Source organism: Anolis carolinensis, unplaced genomic scaffold (genome assembly GCF_035594765.1).
Source record: "Anolis carolinensis isolate JA03-04 unplaced genomic scaffold, rAnoCar3.1.pri scaffold_7, whole genome shotgun sequence".
NCBI lineage: Eukaryota > Metazoa > Chordata > Lepidosauria > Squamata > Dactyloidae > Anolis > Anolis carolinensis.
In genome coordinates this window covers 33,698,604-33,712,828 of record NW_026943818.1, presented here as the reverse complement: position 1 = coordinate 33,712,828, position 14,225 = coordinate 33,698,604, and the positions used below count along the sequence as shown (strand labels likewise).

The 14,225-nt window shown below is 40.0% G+C and overlaps 1 protein-coding gene across 2 annotated transcripts in view; it reads left to right on the top strand.

Moving 5' to 3' along the window:
• The window catches only part of hcn2 (hyperpolarization activated cyclic nucleotide gated potassium and sodium channel 2), a 162,090-nt gene that overhangs the window by 74,933 nt on the left and 72,932 nt on the right, over nucleotides 1–14,225 (top strand). For both annotated transcript variants that reach the window (XR_010000126.1, XM_062959555.1), the window contains exons 4-7: nucleotides 4,170–4,388; nucleotides 9,262–9,408; nucleotides 9,498–9,738; nucleotides 13,347–13,511. Coding sequence is in view for 1 of the 2 variants with exons in the window: in XM_062959555.1 (XP_062815625.1) it covers nucleotides 4,170–4,388; nucleotides 9,262–9,408; nucleotides 9,498–9,738; nucleotides 13,347–13,511 (772 nt within the window). In the remaining variant the exon portion in view is untranslated. The remainder of the gene's footprint in view (nucleotides 1–4,169; nucleotides 4,389–9,261; nucleotides 9,409–9,497; nucleotides 9,739–13,346; nucleotides 13,512–14,225) is intronic.

The following is a 14,225-nucleotide window of genomic DNA, read 5'->3' as shown; positions in this document are numbered from 1 at the left end:
AGAAAAATAATAAATGTAATAATACCAATAATAATAGAGAAAAATAATAAACGTACCATATATTCTTGAGTATAAGCTGACCCAAATATAAGCCAACTAGGACTCTCACCCGAGTATAAGCCGAGGGGGGCTTTTTCAGTCTTAAAAAAAGGGCTGAGAAACTAGGCTTAAACTCGAGTATATACAGTAACTTGTAAGCCACCCTGAGTTCCCTTTGGGGTGAGAAGAGCGGGATATAAATGTCGCTAATAAATAAGTAAATATTATTAATAATAAAATTAATAATAATAATAGCTTTATTCTTGTACCCCGCCTCCATCTCCCCAAAGGGACTCGGGGTGGCTTACATAAGAAAACAACCCAACCACAACATAAATTAACATATAATCCATAAATATAAAACACAATATAATGACATAGTTATAAAACAGCATAACTTGGCAATTAATAAAACCAAGAAATCCATTGCTACGTACAGAGGCTGATTAGTGCCAAAACTCTGAATAAAGTCAAGAAAGTATTTAATTAAGAAAAACTTTCCTAAATCCCTGGGAAAATAAATAGGCAACCAAGTAGTTTTTTAAAGGCGAAATTAGTTTAAAACCATATTTTTATTATACAATATGTTTTGAAATGTAAAGCTGGTACATTTTGACCCGCTCCAATTTCCAGCTAAAATTGCTTCCAGCCAGGCAGCCCTTTCCCATCTTTGAATAACAGCTGTCAGTGGGAGGGATGAAGCCGCTCCTTGCTCGAGGCGATTTCCTGCTGACTGCAAGGCAATAAATGGCATTATTTTTGAAGCAGATTTCAACCACAGAGTCACTGGATGGGCCGGGTCCTCAGAGGTCATGTAGTCCAACCCTCTGGTTTACAGGAGAGGAAAGATACCGTATATACTTGAAGATAAGCAGAGGTTTCGCGCCTTTTTTTTGAGCTGAAAAAGCCTCCCTTGGCTTGCAATATATGATAATATTTCTCTCTTACCCTCCCTTATCAGTGTGTTTTCCAAAGCCTCCCTTGCTCTTAATGTTTTGAAAAGGGAAAGAAGCCCTTGCAGCTCAAGAAGAAGAAAAATATATATCTATTAATCTTATAAAAGCATTTTCTCCTGAAATATTTGTTAAACTCTCCTACAGATATATAGGCATTAACCCGCTGCATGTATTTGCAATCCCTATGTACTTACTGTATATAATATTGCAATATAGTGGTATAGTACAATATACGTGCTATATAATATAATATATAATGCTTATATTGTGCTAGGCTAATAATATATTATATTGTATGTACATATAATATTGACAATATTATAATACAATATAATAATAATATACTATTATAATTGTATATTTATTTTACATGTAATATTGACAATAATATTGTAATATAGTGGTATAGTACAATATACATAGTAATATATAATGTTTATATTGTGCTAGGCTAATAATATATTATATTGTATGTACATATAATATTGACAATAAATTGCAATATAGTGGTATAGTACAATATACGTAGTAATACATAATGTTTATATTGTGCTAGACTAATAATATATTATATTGTATGTACATATAATATTGACAATAAATTGCAATATAGTGGTATAGTACAATATACGTAGTAATACATAATGCTTATATTGTGCTAGACTAATAATATATTATATTGTATGTACATATAATATTGACAATAAATTGCAATATAGTGGTATAGTACAATATACGTAGTAATACATAATGTTTATATTGTGCTAGGCTAATAATATATTATATTGTATGTACATATAATATTGACAATAAATTGCAATATAGTGGTATAGTACAATATACGTAGTAATACATAATGTTTATATTGTGCTAGGCTAATAATATATTATATTGTATGTACATATAATGACAATAAATTGCAATATAGTGGTATAGTACAATATACGTAGTAATACATAATGCTTATATTGTGCTAGACTAATAATATATTATATTGTATGTACATATAATATTGACAATAATATTGCAATATAGTGGTATAGTACTATATACGTAGTAATATATAATGCTTATATTGTGCTAGACTAATAATATATTATATTGTATGTACATATAATATTGACAATATTATAATGTAATACAATATAATAATAATACACTATTATAATTGTATATTTATTTGACATGTAATATTGACAATAATATTGCAATATAGTGGTATAGTACAATATACGTAGTAATATATAATGCTTATATTGTGCTAGGATAATAATATATTATATTGTATGTACATATAATATTGACAATATTATAATTAATACAATATAATAATAATACAGTATTAAAATTGTATGTTTATTTTACATGTAATATTGACAATAATATTGAGATATAGTGGTATAGTACAATATACGTAGTAATATATAATGCTTATATTGTGCTAGGCTAATAATATATTGTATGTACATATAATATTGACAGTATTATAATGTAATACAATATAATAATAATAATACACTATTATAATTGTATATAAATTTTACATGTAATATTGACAATAATATTGCAATATAGTGGTATAGTACAATATAGTAATGTATAATGTATAAGCCAGCCCAAATATAAGCTGAGGCACCTAATTTTACCACAAAAAAACTGGGAAATCTTTGACTCAAGTATAAGCTGAGGTTGGTAAATTTCAGAAATAAAAATATATAGCAATAAAATTACATTAATTGAGACATCAATAGGTTCAATGTTTTTGAATATTTACATAAAGCTCAAATTTAAGATAAGACTGCCCAACTCTGATCAAATCATTATTCTCATCTTCAATGTAAATGTGCTTATGTATCCTTTTCATAATAATAGAGTAAAATAATACATGCAATAATAATAATAATAATAATAATAATAATAATAATAATAATAATAATAATAATAAATACAGGAAAATAATACATGTCATAATAAATAGAGTAAAATAATAAATGGAATAATAATAATAAAATCAGAATGAAATAAATGTAATAGTAGCAACAATAATAGAGGACAATAATAAATGTAACAATAATAGAGAAAAATAATAAATGTAATAATACCAATAATAATAGAAAAAAATAATAAATGTACCATATATTCTCGAGTATAAGCTGATCCAAATATAAGCCAACCAGGACCCTCACCTGAGTATAAGCCGAGGGGGGCTTTTTCAGTCTTAAAAAAAGGCTGAAAAACTAGGCTTATACTCGAGTATATACAGTATCTATCTATATACATTAATTTTATATATGAATTTTCCCCTCATATGTTTGCAGGTCTTTGCAAATCCTATATACATATAGATCCATGTACCTGCATATCTGTATCCATATACATTATTTAACCTACTGATTGTTATTATTTATTATTTACAGTATTTATATTCCGCCCTTCTCACCCCGAAGGGGACTCAGGGCGGATTACAATGAACACATATATGGCAAACATTCAATGCCAACAGACAAGTAACATATATAGACAGACACAGAGGCATTTAATATTTTTTTCCAGCTTCACGATTCCGGCCACAGGGGGAGCTGTTGCTTCACCGTCCACTAGTGGCTGTACTTCCTCATTCCTTTCCTCGTGTTTTGCTGGCAGTTTTATGATGTTGTAAATTAGTTAAATTAGCCTTCCGCATAAAGCGTACCTAAATTTCCCTACTTGACAGATGCAACTGTCTTTTGGGGCTGCATAGGTGAACAGCAAGCCGGGCTATTTAATGGTCGGGGGCTTAACCCAACCCGGGCTTTGAACTCATGACCTCTCGGTCAGTAGTGATTTATTACAGCTGGTTACTAGCCAGCTGCGCCACAGCCCGGCCTATTAATGATGCCCCGATTAATGTAATTTTATTGGTATCTATTTTTATTTTGAAATTTACCAGGAGCTGCTTCATTTCCCATCCTCGGCTTATACTTGGGTCAATAAGTTTCCCCAATTCTTCGTGGTAAAATTAGGTGCCTCGGCTTATATTCAGCTGGGCTTATACTCGAGTATATACGGTAGTTCTGAGATAAGTGTAATGCCAGGAGAAATACTCTCTGCGCTCCTCCTGGATAGTGGTTTCTCAAATGCATGTTGTCGTGGTCTGGAAAGCATTCCCCTCCTAAGGTCGATTTGTTGTTTCAGAATGACTCGTGGAGCGAGCTGTACTCCTTTGCCCTCTTCAAGTCCATGAGCCACATGCTGTGCATCGGCTACGGGCGGCAGGCCCCGGAGAGCATGACCGACATCTGGCTGACCATGCTGAGCATGATTGTGGGGGCCACCTGCTACGCCATGTTCATCGGCCATGCCACGGCTCTGATCCAGTCTCTGGACTCCTCCCGGCGACAATATCAGGAGAAGGTACGTGGGGTGGGGGGCAGGATACAGAGAGGTGTGTGTGTGAGGAAGTATCTGTGTCAACAAAGGGTGACATGGACCTAACGAATCACAGGGTCTTCTGTTTTGATCAGTGATTCCCAAATTGGGCTCTACCGCCCCCTTGTGGACACTACAGTGATCCAAGGGGGCCTCTTCCCAAGTGCCGGAGACAGGGCTGAGCACCTGAGGTGCCTGTTAAGACACGGGGCGGAGATAGAGGAGTGGGCGTGGCTTCTTCTCAAGACCGAGAAACAGGGCTGAGAATCTATACCTCTCCTGAGACGCTTGTTGAGACACAGAGGGCGGAGCTAGGGAAAGGGGTGGGGCTTCTCCCCAAGAGCCTGAGATAGGGCTGAGCATCTATACCTCTCCTGAGGGGCCTTTTAGGACTAAAGGGTGGGGCTAGGGGTGGGGCCGGGGCCTCCTCCCAAGAGCCTGAGATAGAGCTGAGCTTCTATACTTCTCCTGAGATGCCTTTTAGGACTAAAGGGCGGGGCTAGGGAAAGGGGCGGGTCCTCTTCCCAAGAGCATGAGATAGGGCTGAGCCTCTATATTTCTCCTGAGAGGCCTTTAGGATTAAAGGGCGGGGCCTCCTTCCAAGAGCCTGAAACAGGGGTGAGCCTCTATATCTCTCTGAGAGGCCTTTTAGGACTAAAGGGCAGGGCTGGGGTGGGGGTGGGGCCTCTTCCTAAGAGCCTGAGATAGGGCTGAGCCTCTATACCTCTCCTGAGGGGCCCTTTAGGACTAAAGGGCGGGGCTGGGGTGGGGGTGGGGCCTCCTCCCAAGAGCCTGAGATAGGGCTGAGCCTCTATACCTCTCCTGAGGGGCCTTTTAGGACTAAAGGGCGGGGCTAGGGGTGTTGGTGGGGCCTTCTCCCAAGAGCCTGAGACAGGGCTGAGCATCTATACCTCTCCTGAGGGGCCTTTTAGGACTAAAGGGTGGGCTAGGGGTGGGGGCGGGGCCTCCTCCAAAGAGTGCAAGACAGGGCTGAACCTCTATACCTCCCCTGAGGCCCTTGTTAGAACACGGGGGCGGGGTATGGAGATTCAGCCCTGTCAGGCAATTGGGAAGAGGCCCCGCCCCCTCCTCTAGCCCCGCCCCCTGTGTCCTGGCAGGCACCGCAGGACAGGGATAGAAGCTCAGCCCTACCTCAGAGCTTGTAACTCCGCCCATCCCAGTCCTGGCTGCCCATTTGTGGCCCCGCCCACCTCCCCTCGCAGCCCTGCATCTTGGACTAGGGGAGAGGCTCAGCCCCGCCCTCTGGAGTAGGAGCCACGCCCCCCTTTCCAGGGGGCTCTGAGTCGTATTTTTTTTCAGGAAAGGCCTGAACGTGGCCTCTGATTTTAATTCAGAAACAAAGGATTGTTGATTGAGTTGTGATAATTGAGATTGTATTCAGGGACTTGAGGATGCGCAAGAGAGTCAACGTTTTGGGCTGGAACTGACACTGTGAATGATGCCTGGTCTCAGTGGAAAGTAGGGCTCCCTCCCTCCCCATTCCTATTGCCAGATCGAGCCTCCTCGTGCTTTCTGACAGCCCTCCCGACCCTGGAGAGGCCCTCAAAGCTCTAAAGGATCAAGTCATGGAAGCAGCTGTCACTGGCTCCTTCCAATCTAGGGTCCCCTGGGCCACGGGGCAGAGAGAGAAAAGCACAATCGCCTCCAATTGCCTGTTTCCCTCTTCATCCGTCTTGATGCTTGGCTGACCTGAGCAGGTGGGTCTCGCGGGAATAACAAGTCCCTCTCTCCTGCCAGCATTTCCTAACAATCCCCCCAAAGACAACAAAACGTGCCTACATTTGCAGTGAGTTTGTTTTCCTGCATTTTCCTTCTCCCAATGGAGAGTGCTTTTAATTGTTATCCAGTGCATACAATAATAATAATAATAATAATAAGAAGAAGAAGAAGAAGAAGAAGAAGAAGAAGAAGAACATGCCCTGGCAGAATATGTAAAGCAAAGTGAAGAACCTGCTTTGATTGAAGTCAAAAATCAGAAAGTCCTCAAAGCACAGCAGACAAAAAAACCAGTACAAGAAAACCGCACTACAAACTAGAGCAGAATCAGTACAAGAAAACCGTACTACAAACTAGAGCAGAATCAGTACAAGAAAACCGCACTACAAACTAGAGCAGGATCTGTACAAGAAAACCGCACTACAAACTAGAGCCGACAGCTGGCACAACAAAACATTGCATGGAAAGTTCCTTGACAAAAATAATAATAAGAAGAACATGCCCTGGCAGAATATGTAAAGCAAAGTGAAGAACCTGCTTTGATTGAAGTAAAAAATTAGAAACTTGTCAAAGCACAGCAGACAAAAAACCAGTACAAGAAAACCGCACTACAAACTAGAGCTGACAGCTGGCACAACAAAACATTGCATCGAAAGTTCCTTGATGCCGCCTCTGAATGGTCAATATCACAGTACAAATCCGCTTCTGAATGGACAAGAAAGATCTATAGAGTCCACAACAATGGTGGTCGTCAAATTGATTGAAGGCATATTTTTTTCCACACATAATAGTCGCACCCACTCTAAGGAAGTTATCTAACTTCCAAGAGAGACTGGGATTCATTCTAAAGCATAGTTGCCCCTTCAATGTTTTCTTCTCAATTGCTGGAAGCTTTGGTGTCGACAACCTCTGAGGATGCCTGCCATAGATGTGGGCGAAACGTCAGGAGAGACTACTTCTGGAAAATGGCCATACAGCCCGAAAAACACACAACAACCCAAAAATAATAATCTTTATTTATATCCCACCCTATCTCCCCGAGGGGATTCATATTAAATGTGTATGTTTTTTTTTCTGCATCCAGAAGGATTAAAGGATTTTAATATACTTATTTTTTAACTGATGTTAACATGGTTGAATTAATCAAGGAATGAACCAATTGCCACTAATGACAAGAAGACCTTAAAGCACCTCTGTCATGACAGAGCACTATATTTTCCCCAGAATCGTGGTGACTGGAACCTTTTTTGTGTCAAGGGAAGGATGTGTTGCTTCATCCTAGAAATGTCTGCTTCTGTTTTTCAGGTTGTAGGGCTGTTGTTGTTGTTGTTGTTGTTGTTGTTGTTATTCATTCTGATTAAGTACCGTAATCACAAAAAATGTAAGCTCAACTAAAAAAGGAGATTCATCTCAACCAGTCACAAATGATGACCGGAGAAAAGGCAGAAATGAATATTTCTTCATCATGGTGTCTGTGAAATTGCACATATTGTTATTATTATTATTATTATTATTATTATTATTATTATTATTATTATTAGCGACATTGATATCCTGCCTTTCTCACCCAGAAGGGGACTCAGGGCGGGTTACATGTTATATATACATACAATATATTATATTATTAATATAGCACTATATAAGCATTATATACAGTAGAGTCTCACTTATCCAACATAAACGGGCCGGCAGAACGTTGGATAAGCGAATATGTTGGATAATAAGGAGAGATTAAGAAAAGCCTATTAAACATCAAAATAGGTTATGATTTTACAAATTAAGCACCAAAACATCATGTTAGACAACAAATTTGACAGAAAAAGTAGTTCAATACGCAGTAATGCTATGTAGTAATTACTGTATTTATGAATTTAGCACCAAAATATCATGATGTATTGAAAACATTGACTACAAAAATGTGTTGGATAATCCAGAACGTTGGATAAGCGAGTGTTGGATAAGTGAGACTCTACTGTATTACTATATTGTACTATAACACTACATTGTAATATTATTAGTAATGTTACATGTAATATAAATACGGTAGAGTCTCACTTATCCAAGCCTCGCTTATCCAAGCTTCTGGATAATCCAAGCCATTTTTGTAGTTAATGTTTTCAATATCTCATGATATTTTGGTGATAAATTCGTAAATACAGTAATTACAACATAACATTACTGCAAATTGAACTACTTTTTCTGTCAAATTTGTTGTATACGTTTTGGTGCTTAATTTGTAAAATCATAACCTAATTTGATGTTTAATAGGCTTTTCCTTAATCCCTCATTATCCAAGATATTCGCTTATCCAAGGTTCTGCCAGCCCGTTTAGCTTGGATAAGTGAGAGACTATTGTATACCATAATAGTGTATAATTACTATTTTTATATTGTATTACATTATAATATTAATATTCTATCCATCTTTTGGAAATTTACGTGTTGTTTTTTATTTTACCAACCTATCTAATTCATCTATTTCTGGCATTTGAAGTATTTCCTCGGTCCAGTTCTTATCCAAGGGCATCACCATGCTCTTCCGCAATTGTGTAGCTGCTGTGGTCATATATAGCAGGATCTTTTCTTGAGAACATGACATGGCCTGAGTGTTGTGGTTCAGTCTGATGATGAAGGGGGATTTGGGTTTTTGCAGGTTGACCAAGGAAATGTTGAAATGCAGGCTAGCAGGGAAGCTGAAGTTAGTGATAAGGGTGACATTTCACAAGAATTTGAACATCAACAAAGTCCAGGTGGCTCTGGCAGTGAGTCAGAGGAGTCTTCCTTAGATATAGACACAAGATTAAGAGTTCATCCCAGGTGTTCTGTGAGAATCGCTAGTAAATGTCTGGGAACCCAAGGTCAGAGGAATGCTTTCTTAGCTTGTAAGCATGGTTAAATAGGGTGAAACAGGGAAAGATTTCAGATGAAACAACGTTGATTTTGGAAGCTTAATTAAGAGCGAGGTGAACCAGTGCTGAGGTGCAACACTGAGGTTGGGAAAGGGTGAGGGAAGAGCCATGGATGCTGCCTTGTTCTAACAAGAGGAAAGAAATATGACAAATAATTTATGAAGGCATAAATATCTGCCATTGCACTGACCTCCTCTTGTCCAATTCTTACAGTACAAGCAAGTGGAGCAGTACATGTCCTTCCACAAGCTGCCGGCCGACTTTCGGCAGAAGATCCATGACTACTATGAGCATCGGTACCAGGGGAAGATGTTTGATGAGGACAGCATCCTGGAGGAGCTCAACGAACCCTTGCGAGAGGTACGTACCCTTCCGGGAACGTATGGTAGGATCCTATGACCTTATTCAACCTCCCCTCCTGCCATTTCTTTGGTCTGTTCCCCCGCCAGGAGATTGTCAATTTCAACTGCCGGAAGCTGGTGGCCTCCATGCCTCTCTTTGCCAACGCCGACCCCAATTTTGTGACCGCCATGCTCACCAAGTTGAAGTTTGAGGTCTTCCAGCCCGGCGACTACATCATCCGCGAAGGGACCATCGGCAAGAAGATGTATTTCATCCAGCACGGGGTGGTGAGCGTCCTCACGAAAGGCAACAAAGAGATGAAGCTGTCGGACGGCTCGTATTTCGGAGGTGAGGCTAAGCAGATAGATCACTTTCTATAAATAAATAATATAAATTAATAACTATTATATATTTATAAATCTAGAAGGTCTCATAAGACCATAGGTAAGCAGAGACCACCAAAGACCATCTAGAAGGTCTCATAAGACTATAGGTAAGCAAAGAGACCTCCAAAGACCATCTAGAAGGTCTCAGAAGACCATAGGTAAGCAAAGAGACCTCCAAAGACCATCTAGCAGGTCTCAGAAGACCATAGGTAAGCAAAGAGACCTCCAAAGACCATCTAGGAGGTCTCAGAAGACCATAGGTAAGCAACGAGACCTCCAAAGACCATCTAGAAGGTCTCAGAAGACCATAGGTAAGCAACGAGACCTCCAAAGACCATCTAGAAGGTCTCATAAGACCATAGGTAAGCAAAGAGACCTCCAAAGACCATCTAGAAGGTCTCATAAGACCATAGGTAAGCAAAGAGACCTCCAAAGACCATCTAGAAGGTCTCAGAAGACCATAGGTAAGCAACGAGACCTCCAAAGACCATCTAGAAGGTCTCATAAGACCATAGGTAAGCAAAGAGACCTCCAAAGACCATCTAGAAGGTCTCATAAGACCATAGGTAAGCAAAGAGACCTCCAAAGACCATCTAGAAGGTCTCAGAAGACCATAGGTAAGCAACGAGACCTCCAAAGACCATCTAGGAGGTCTCAGAAGACCATAGGTAAGCAACGAGACCTCCAAAGACCATCTAGAAGGTCTCAGAAGACCATAGGTAAGCAAAGAGACCTCCAAAGACCATCTAGAAGGTCTCAGAAGACCATAGGTAAGCAACGAGACCTCCAAAGACCATCTAGGAGGTCTCAGAAGACCATAGGTAAGCAACGAGACCTCCAAAGAACATCTAGAAGGTCTCATAAGACCATAGGTAAGCAAAGAGACCTCCAAAGATCATCTAGGTCTCATAAGACCATAGGTAAGCAAAGAGACCTCCAAAGACCATCTAGAAGGTCTCATAAGACCATAGGTAAGCAAAGAGACCTCCAAAGAACATCTAGAAGGTCTCATAAGACCATAGGTAAGCAAAGAGACCTCCAAAGAACATCTAGAAGGTCTCATAAGACCATAGGTAAGCAAAGAGACCTCCAAAGACCATCTAGAAGGTCTCATAAGACCATAGGTAAGGAAAGAGACCTCCAAAGACCATCTAGAAGGTCTCATAAGACCATAGGTAAGCAACGAGACCTCCAAAGACAATCTAGAAGGTCTCATAAGACCATAGGTAAGCAAAGAGACCTCCAAAGACCATCTAGAAGGTCTCATAAGACCATAGGTAAGCAAAGAGACCTCCAAAGAACATCTAGAAGGTCTCATAAGACCATAGGTAAGCAAAGAGACCTCCAAAGACCATCTAGAAGGTCTCATAAGAACATAGGTAAGCAACGAGACCTCCAAAGACCATCTAGAAGGTCTCAGAAGACCATAGGTAAGCAAAGAGACCTCCAAAGACCATCTAGAAGGTCTCAGAAGACCATAGGTAAGCAAAGAGACCTCCAAAGACCATCTAGCAGGTCTCAGAAGACCATAGGTAAGCAAAGAGACCTCCAAAGACCATCTAGGAGGTCTCAGAAGACCATAGGTAAGCAACGAGACCTCCAAAGACCATCTAGAAGGTCTCAGAAGACCATAGGTAAGCAACGAGACCTCCAAAGACCATCTAGAAGGTCTCATAAGACCATAGGTAAGCAAAGAGACCTCCAAAGACCATCTAGAAGGTCTCATAAGACCATAGGTAAGCAAAGAGACCTCCAAAGACCATCTAGAAGGTCTCAGAAGACCATAGGTAAGCAACGAGACCTCCAAAGACCATCTAGAAGGTCTCATAAGACCATAGGTAAGCAAAGAGACCTCCAAAGACCATCTAGAAGGTCTCATAAGACCATAGGTAAGCAAAGAGACCTCCAAAGACCATCTAGAAGGTCTCAGAAGACCATAGGTAAGCAACGAGACCTCCAAAGACCATCTAGGAGGTCTCAGAAGACCATAGGTAAGCAACGAGACCTCCAAAGACCATCTAGAAGGTCTCAGAAGACCATAGGTAAGCAAAGAGACCTCCAAAGACCATCTAGAAGGTCTCAGAAGACCATAGGTAAGCAACGAGACCTCCAAAGACCATCTAGGAGGTCTCAGAAGACCATAGGTAAGCAACGAGACCTCCAAAGAACATCTAGAAGGTCTCATAAGACCATAGGTAAGCAAAGAGACCTCCAAAGATCATCTAGGTCTCATAAGACCATAGGTAAGCAAAGAGACCTCCAAAGACCATCTAGAAGGTCTCATAAGACCATAGGTAAGCAAAGAGACCTCCAAAGAACATCTAGAAGGTCTCATAAGACCATAGGTAAGCAAAGAGACCTCCAAAGAACATCTAGAAGGTCTCATAAGACCATAGGTAAGCAAAGAGACCTCCAAAGACCATCTAGAAGGTCTCATAAGACCATAGGTAAGGAAAGAGACCTCCAAAGACCATCTAGAAGGTCTCATAAGACCATAGGTAAGCAACGAGACCTCCAAAGACAATCTAGAAGGTCTCATAAGACCATAGGTAAGCAAAGAGACCTCCAAAGACCATCTAGAAGGTCTCATAAGACCATAGGTAAGCAAAGAGACCTCCAAAGAACATCTAGAAGGTCTCATAAGACCATAGGTAAGCAAAGAGACCTCCAAAGACCATCTAGAAGGTCTCATAAGAACATAGGTAAGCAACGAGACCTCCAAAGACCATCTAGAAGGTCTCAGAAGACCATAGGTAAGCAAAGAGACCTCCAAAGAACATCTAGAAGGTCCCATAAGACCATAGGTAAGCAACGAGACCTCCAAAGACCATCTAGAAGGTCTCATAAGACCATAGGTAAGCAAAGAGACCTCCAAAGACCATCTAGATGGTCTCAGAAGACCATAGGTAAGCAACGGGATCTCCAAAGACCATCTAGAAGGTCTCGTAAGACCATAGGTAAGCAAAGAGACCTCCAAAGAACATCTAGGAGGTCTCATAAGACCATCAGTAAACAAAGAGACCTTCAAAGACCATATAGATGGTCTCACAAGACCATCAGTAAGGAAAAGGCCATCTAGATGATCTCATTAGGCCATCAGAAGACCCTAGATAAGGAAAGGGACCCTCAAAGGCCATTTAGATGGTTTCATAAGACCATAGGTAGGTAAAGGGAACCTCAAGGGCCATCTAGATGGTCTTGTAGGACCATAGGTAAGGAAAGTGACCTCTAAAAGCCATCCAGATGATCTCACAACACCATAGGTAAGCAAAGAGACCTCCAAAGACCAAGTAGACTGAGGTCAACCCTAAGTCTAAAGTTTAGGACAGGGGCCAGGTCAATGGCCTTGGAAGGCCCTCGGTTTAAAAGGTATGAGAATCCCTGATCTAGTATATATAAATAATATAAACCTTGAGGTCAAATCACTTGTGACGGTCTCAAGGAGGGACACATCCTGGCTTCTCTGAGGAAAATGAGATCAGAGCCTGGGAGCAGTCACCCAGAAGGCCCTGTCTGGTGTCCCTAACAGATAGCCAGGATTCCTTACACATGTTTTGATCTCTCCTCCAGAGATCTGTTTGTTGACGAGAGGCCGGAGGACTGCGAGCGTCCGTGCCGACACCTACTGCCGCCTCTACTCCCTCTCGGTGGATAACTTCAATGAAGTCCTGGAGGAATATCCCATGATGAGGCGGGCGTTTGAAACAGTCGCCATCGATCGCCTCGACCGCATAGGTATGGCTGTGTATTGGGGCCGAGGTGTGGGGCATGTGTAGAGTGTTGGCCCTTCCTGACCCATGGCAGACCACATTATTATTATTATTATTATTATTATTTTATTTTATGACACAGCAAACAAGATAGATATGCTGGATTTCGTATCACAAAACCACAAGTCAAACACTTCCCAAGTGTCTAGGACTGTGTGATTTATTATTATTATTATTATTATTATTTATTTTATTGTATGACCCAGCAAACAAGATAGATATGCTGGATTTCGTATCACAAAACCACAAGTCGAACACCTCCCAAGTGTCTAGGACTGTGTGATGTATTATTATTATTATTATTATTATTATTATTATTATTATTATTTTATTGTATGACATAGCAAACAAGATAGATATGCTGGATTTCGTATCACAAAATCACAAGTCGAACACTTCCCAAGTGTCTAGGACTGTGTGATGTATTATTATTATTTTATTATGACATAGCAAACAAGATAGATATGCTGGATTTCGTATCACAAAATCACAAGTCGAACACTTCCCAAGTGTCTAGGACTGTGTGATGTATTATTATTATTATTATTATTATTATTATTATTATTATTATTATTATTATTATTATTATTTTATTGTATGACACAGCAGACAAGATAGATATGCTGGATTTGTCTCACAAAATCACAAGTCGAACACTTCCCAAGTGTCTAGGACTGTG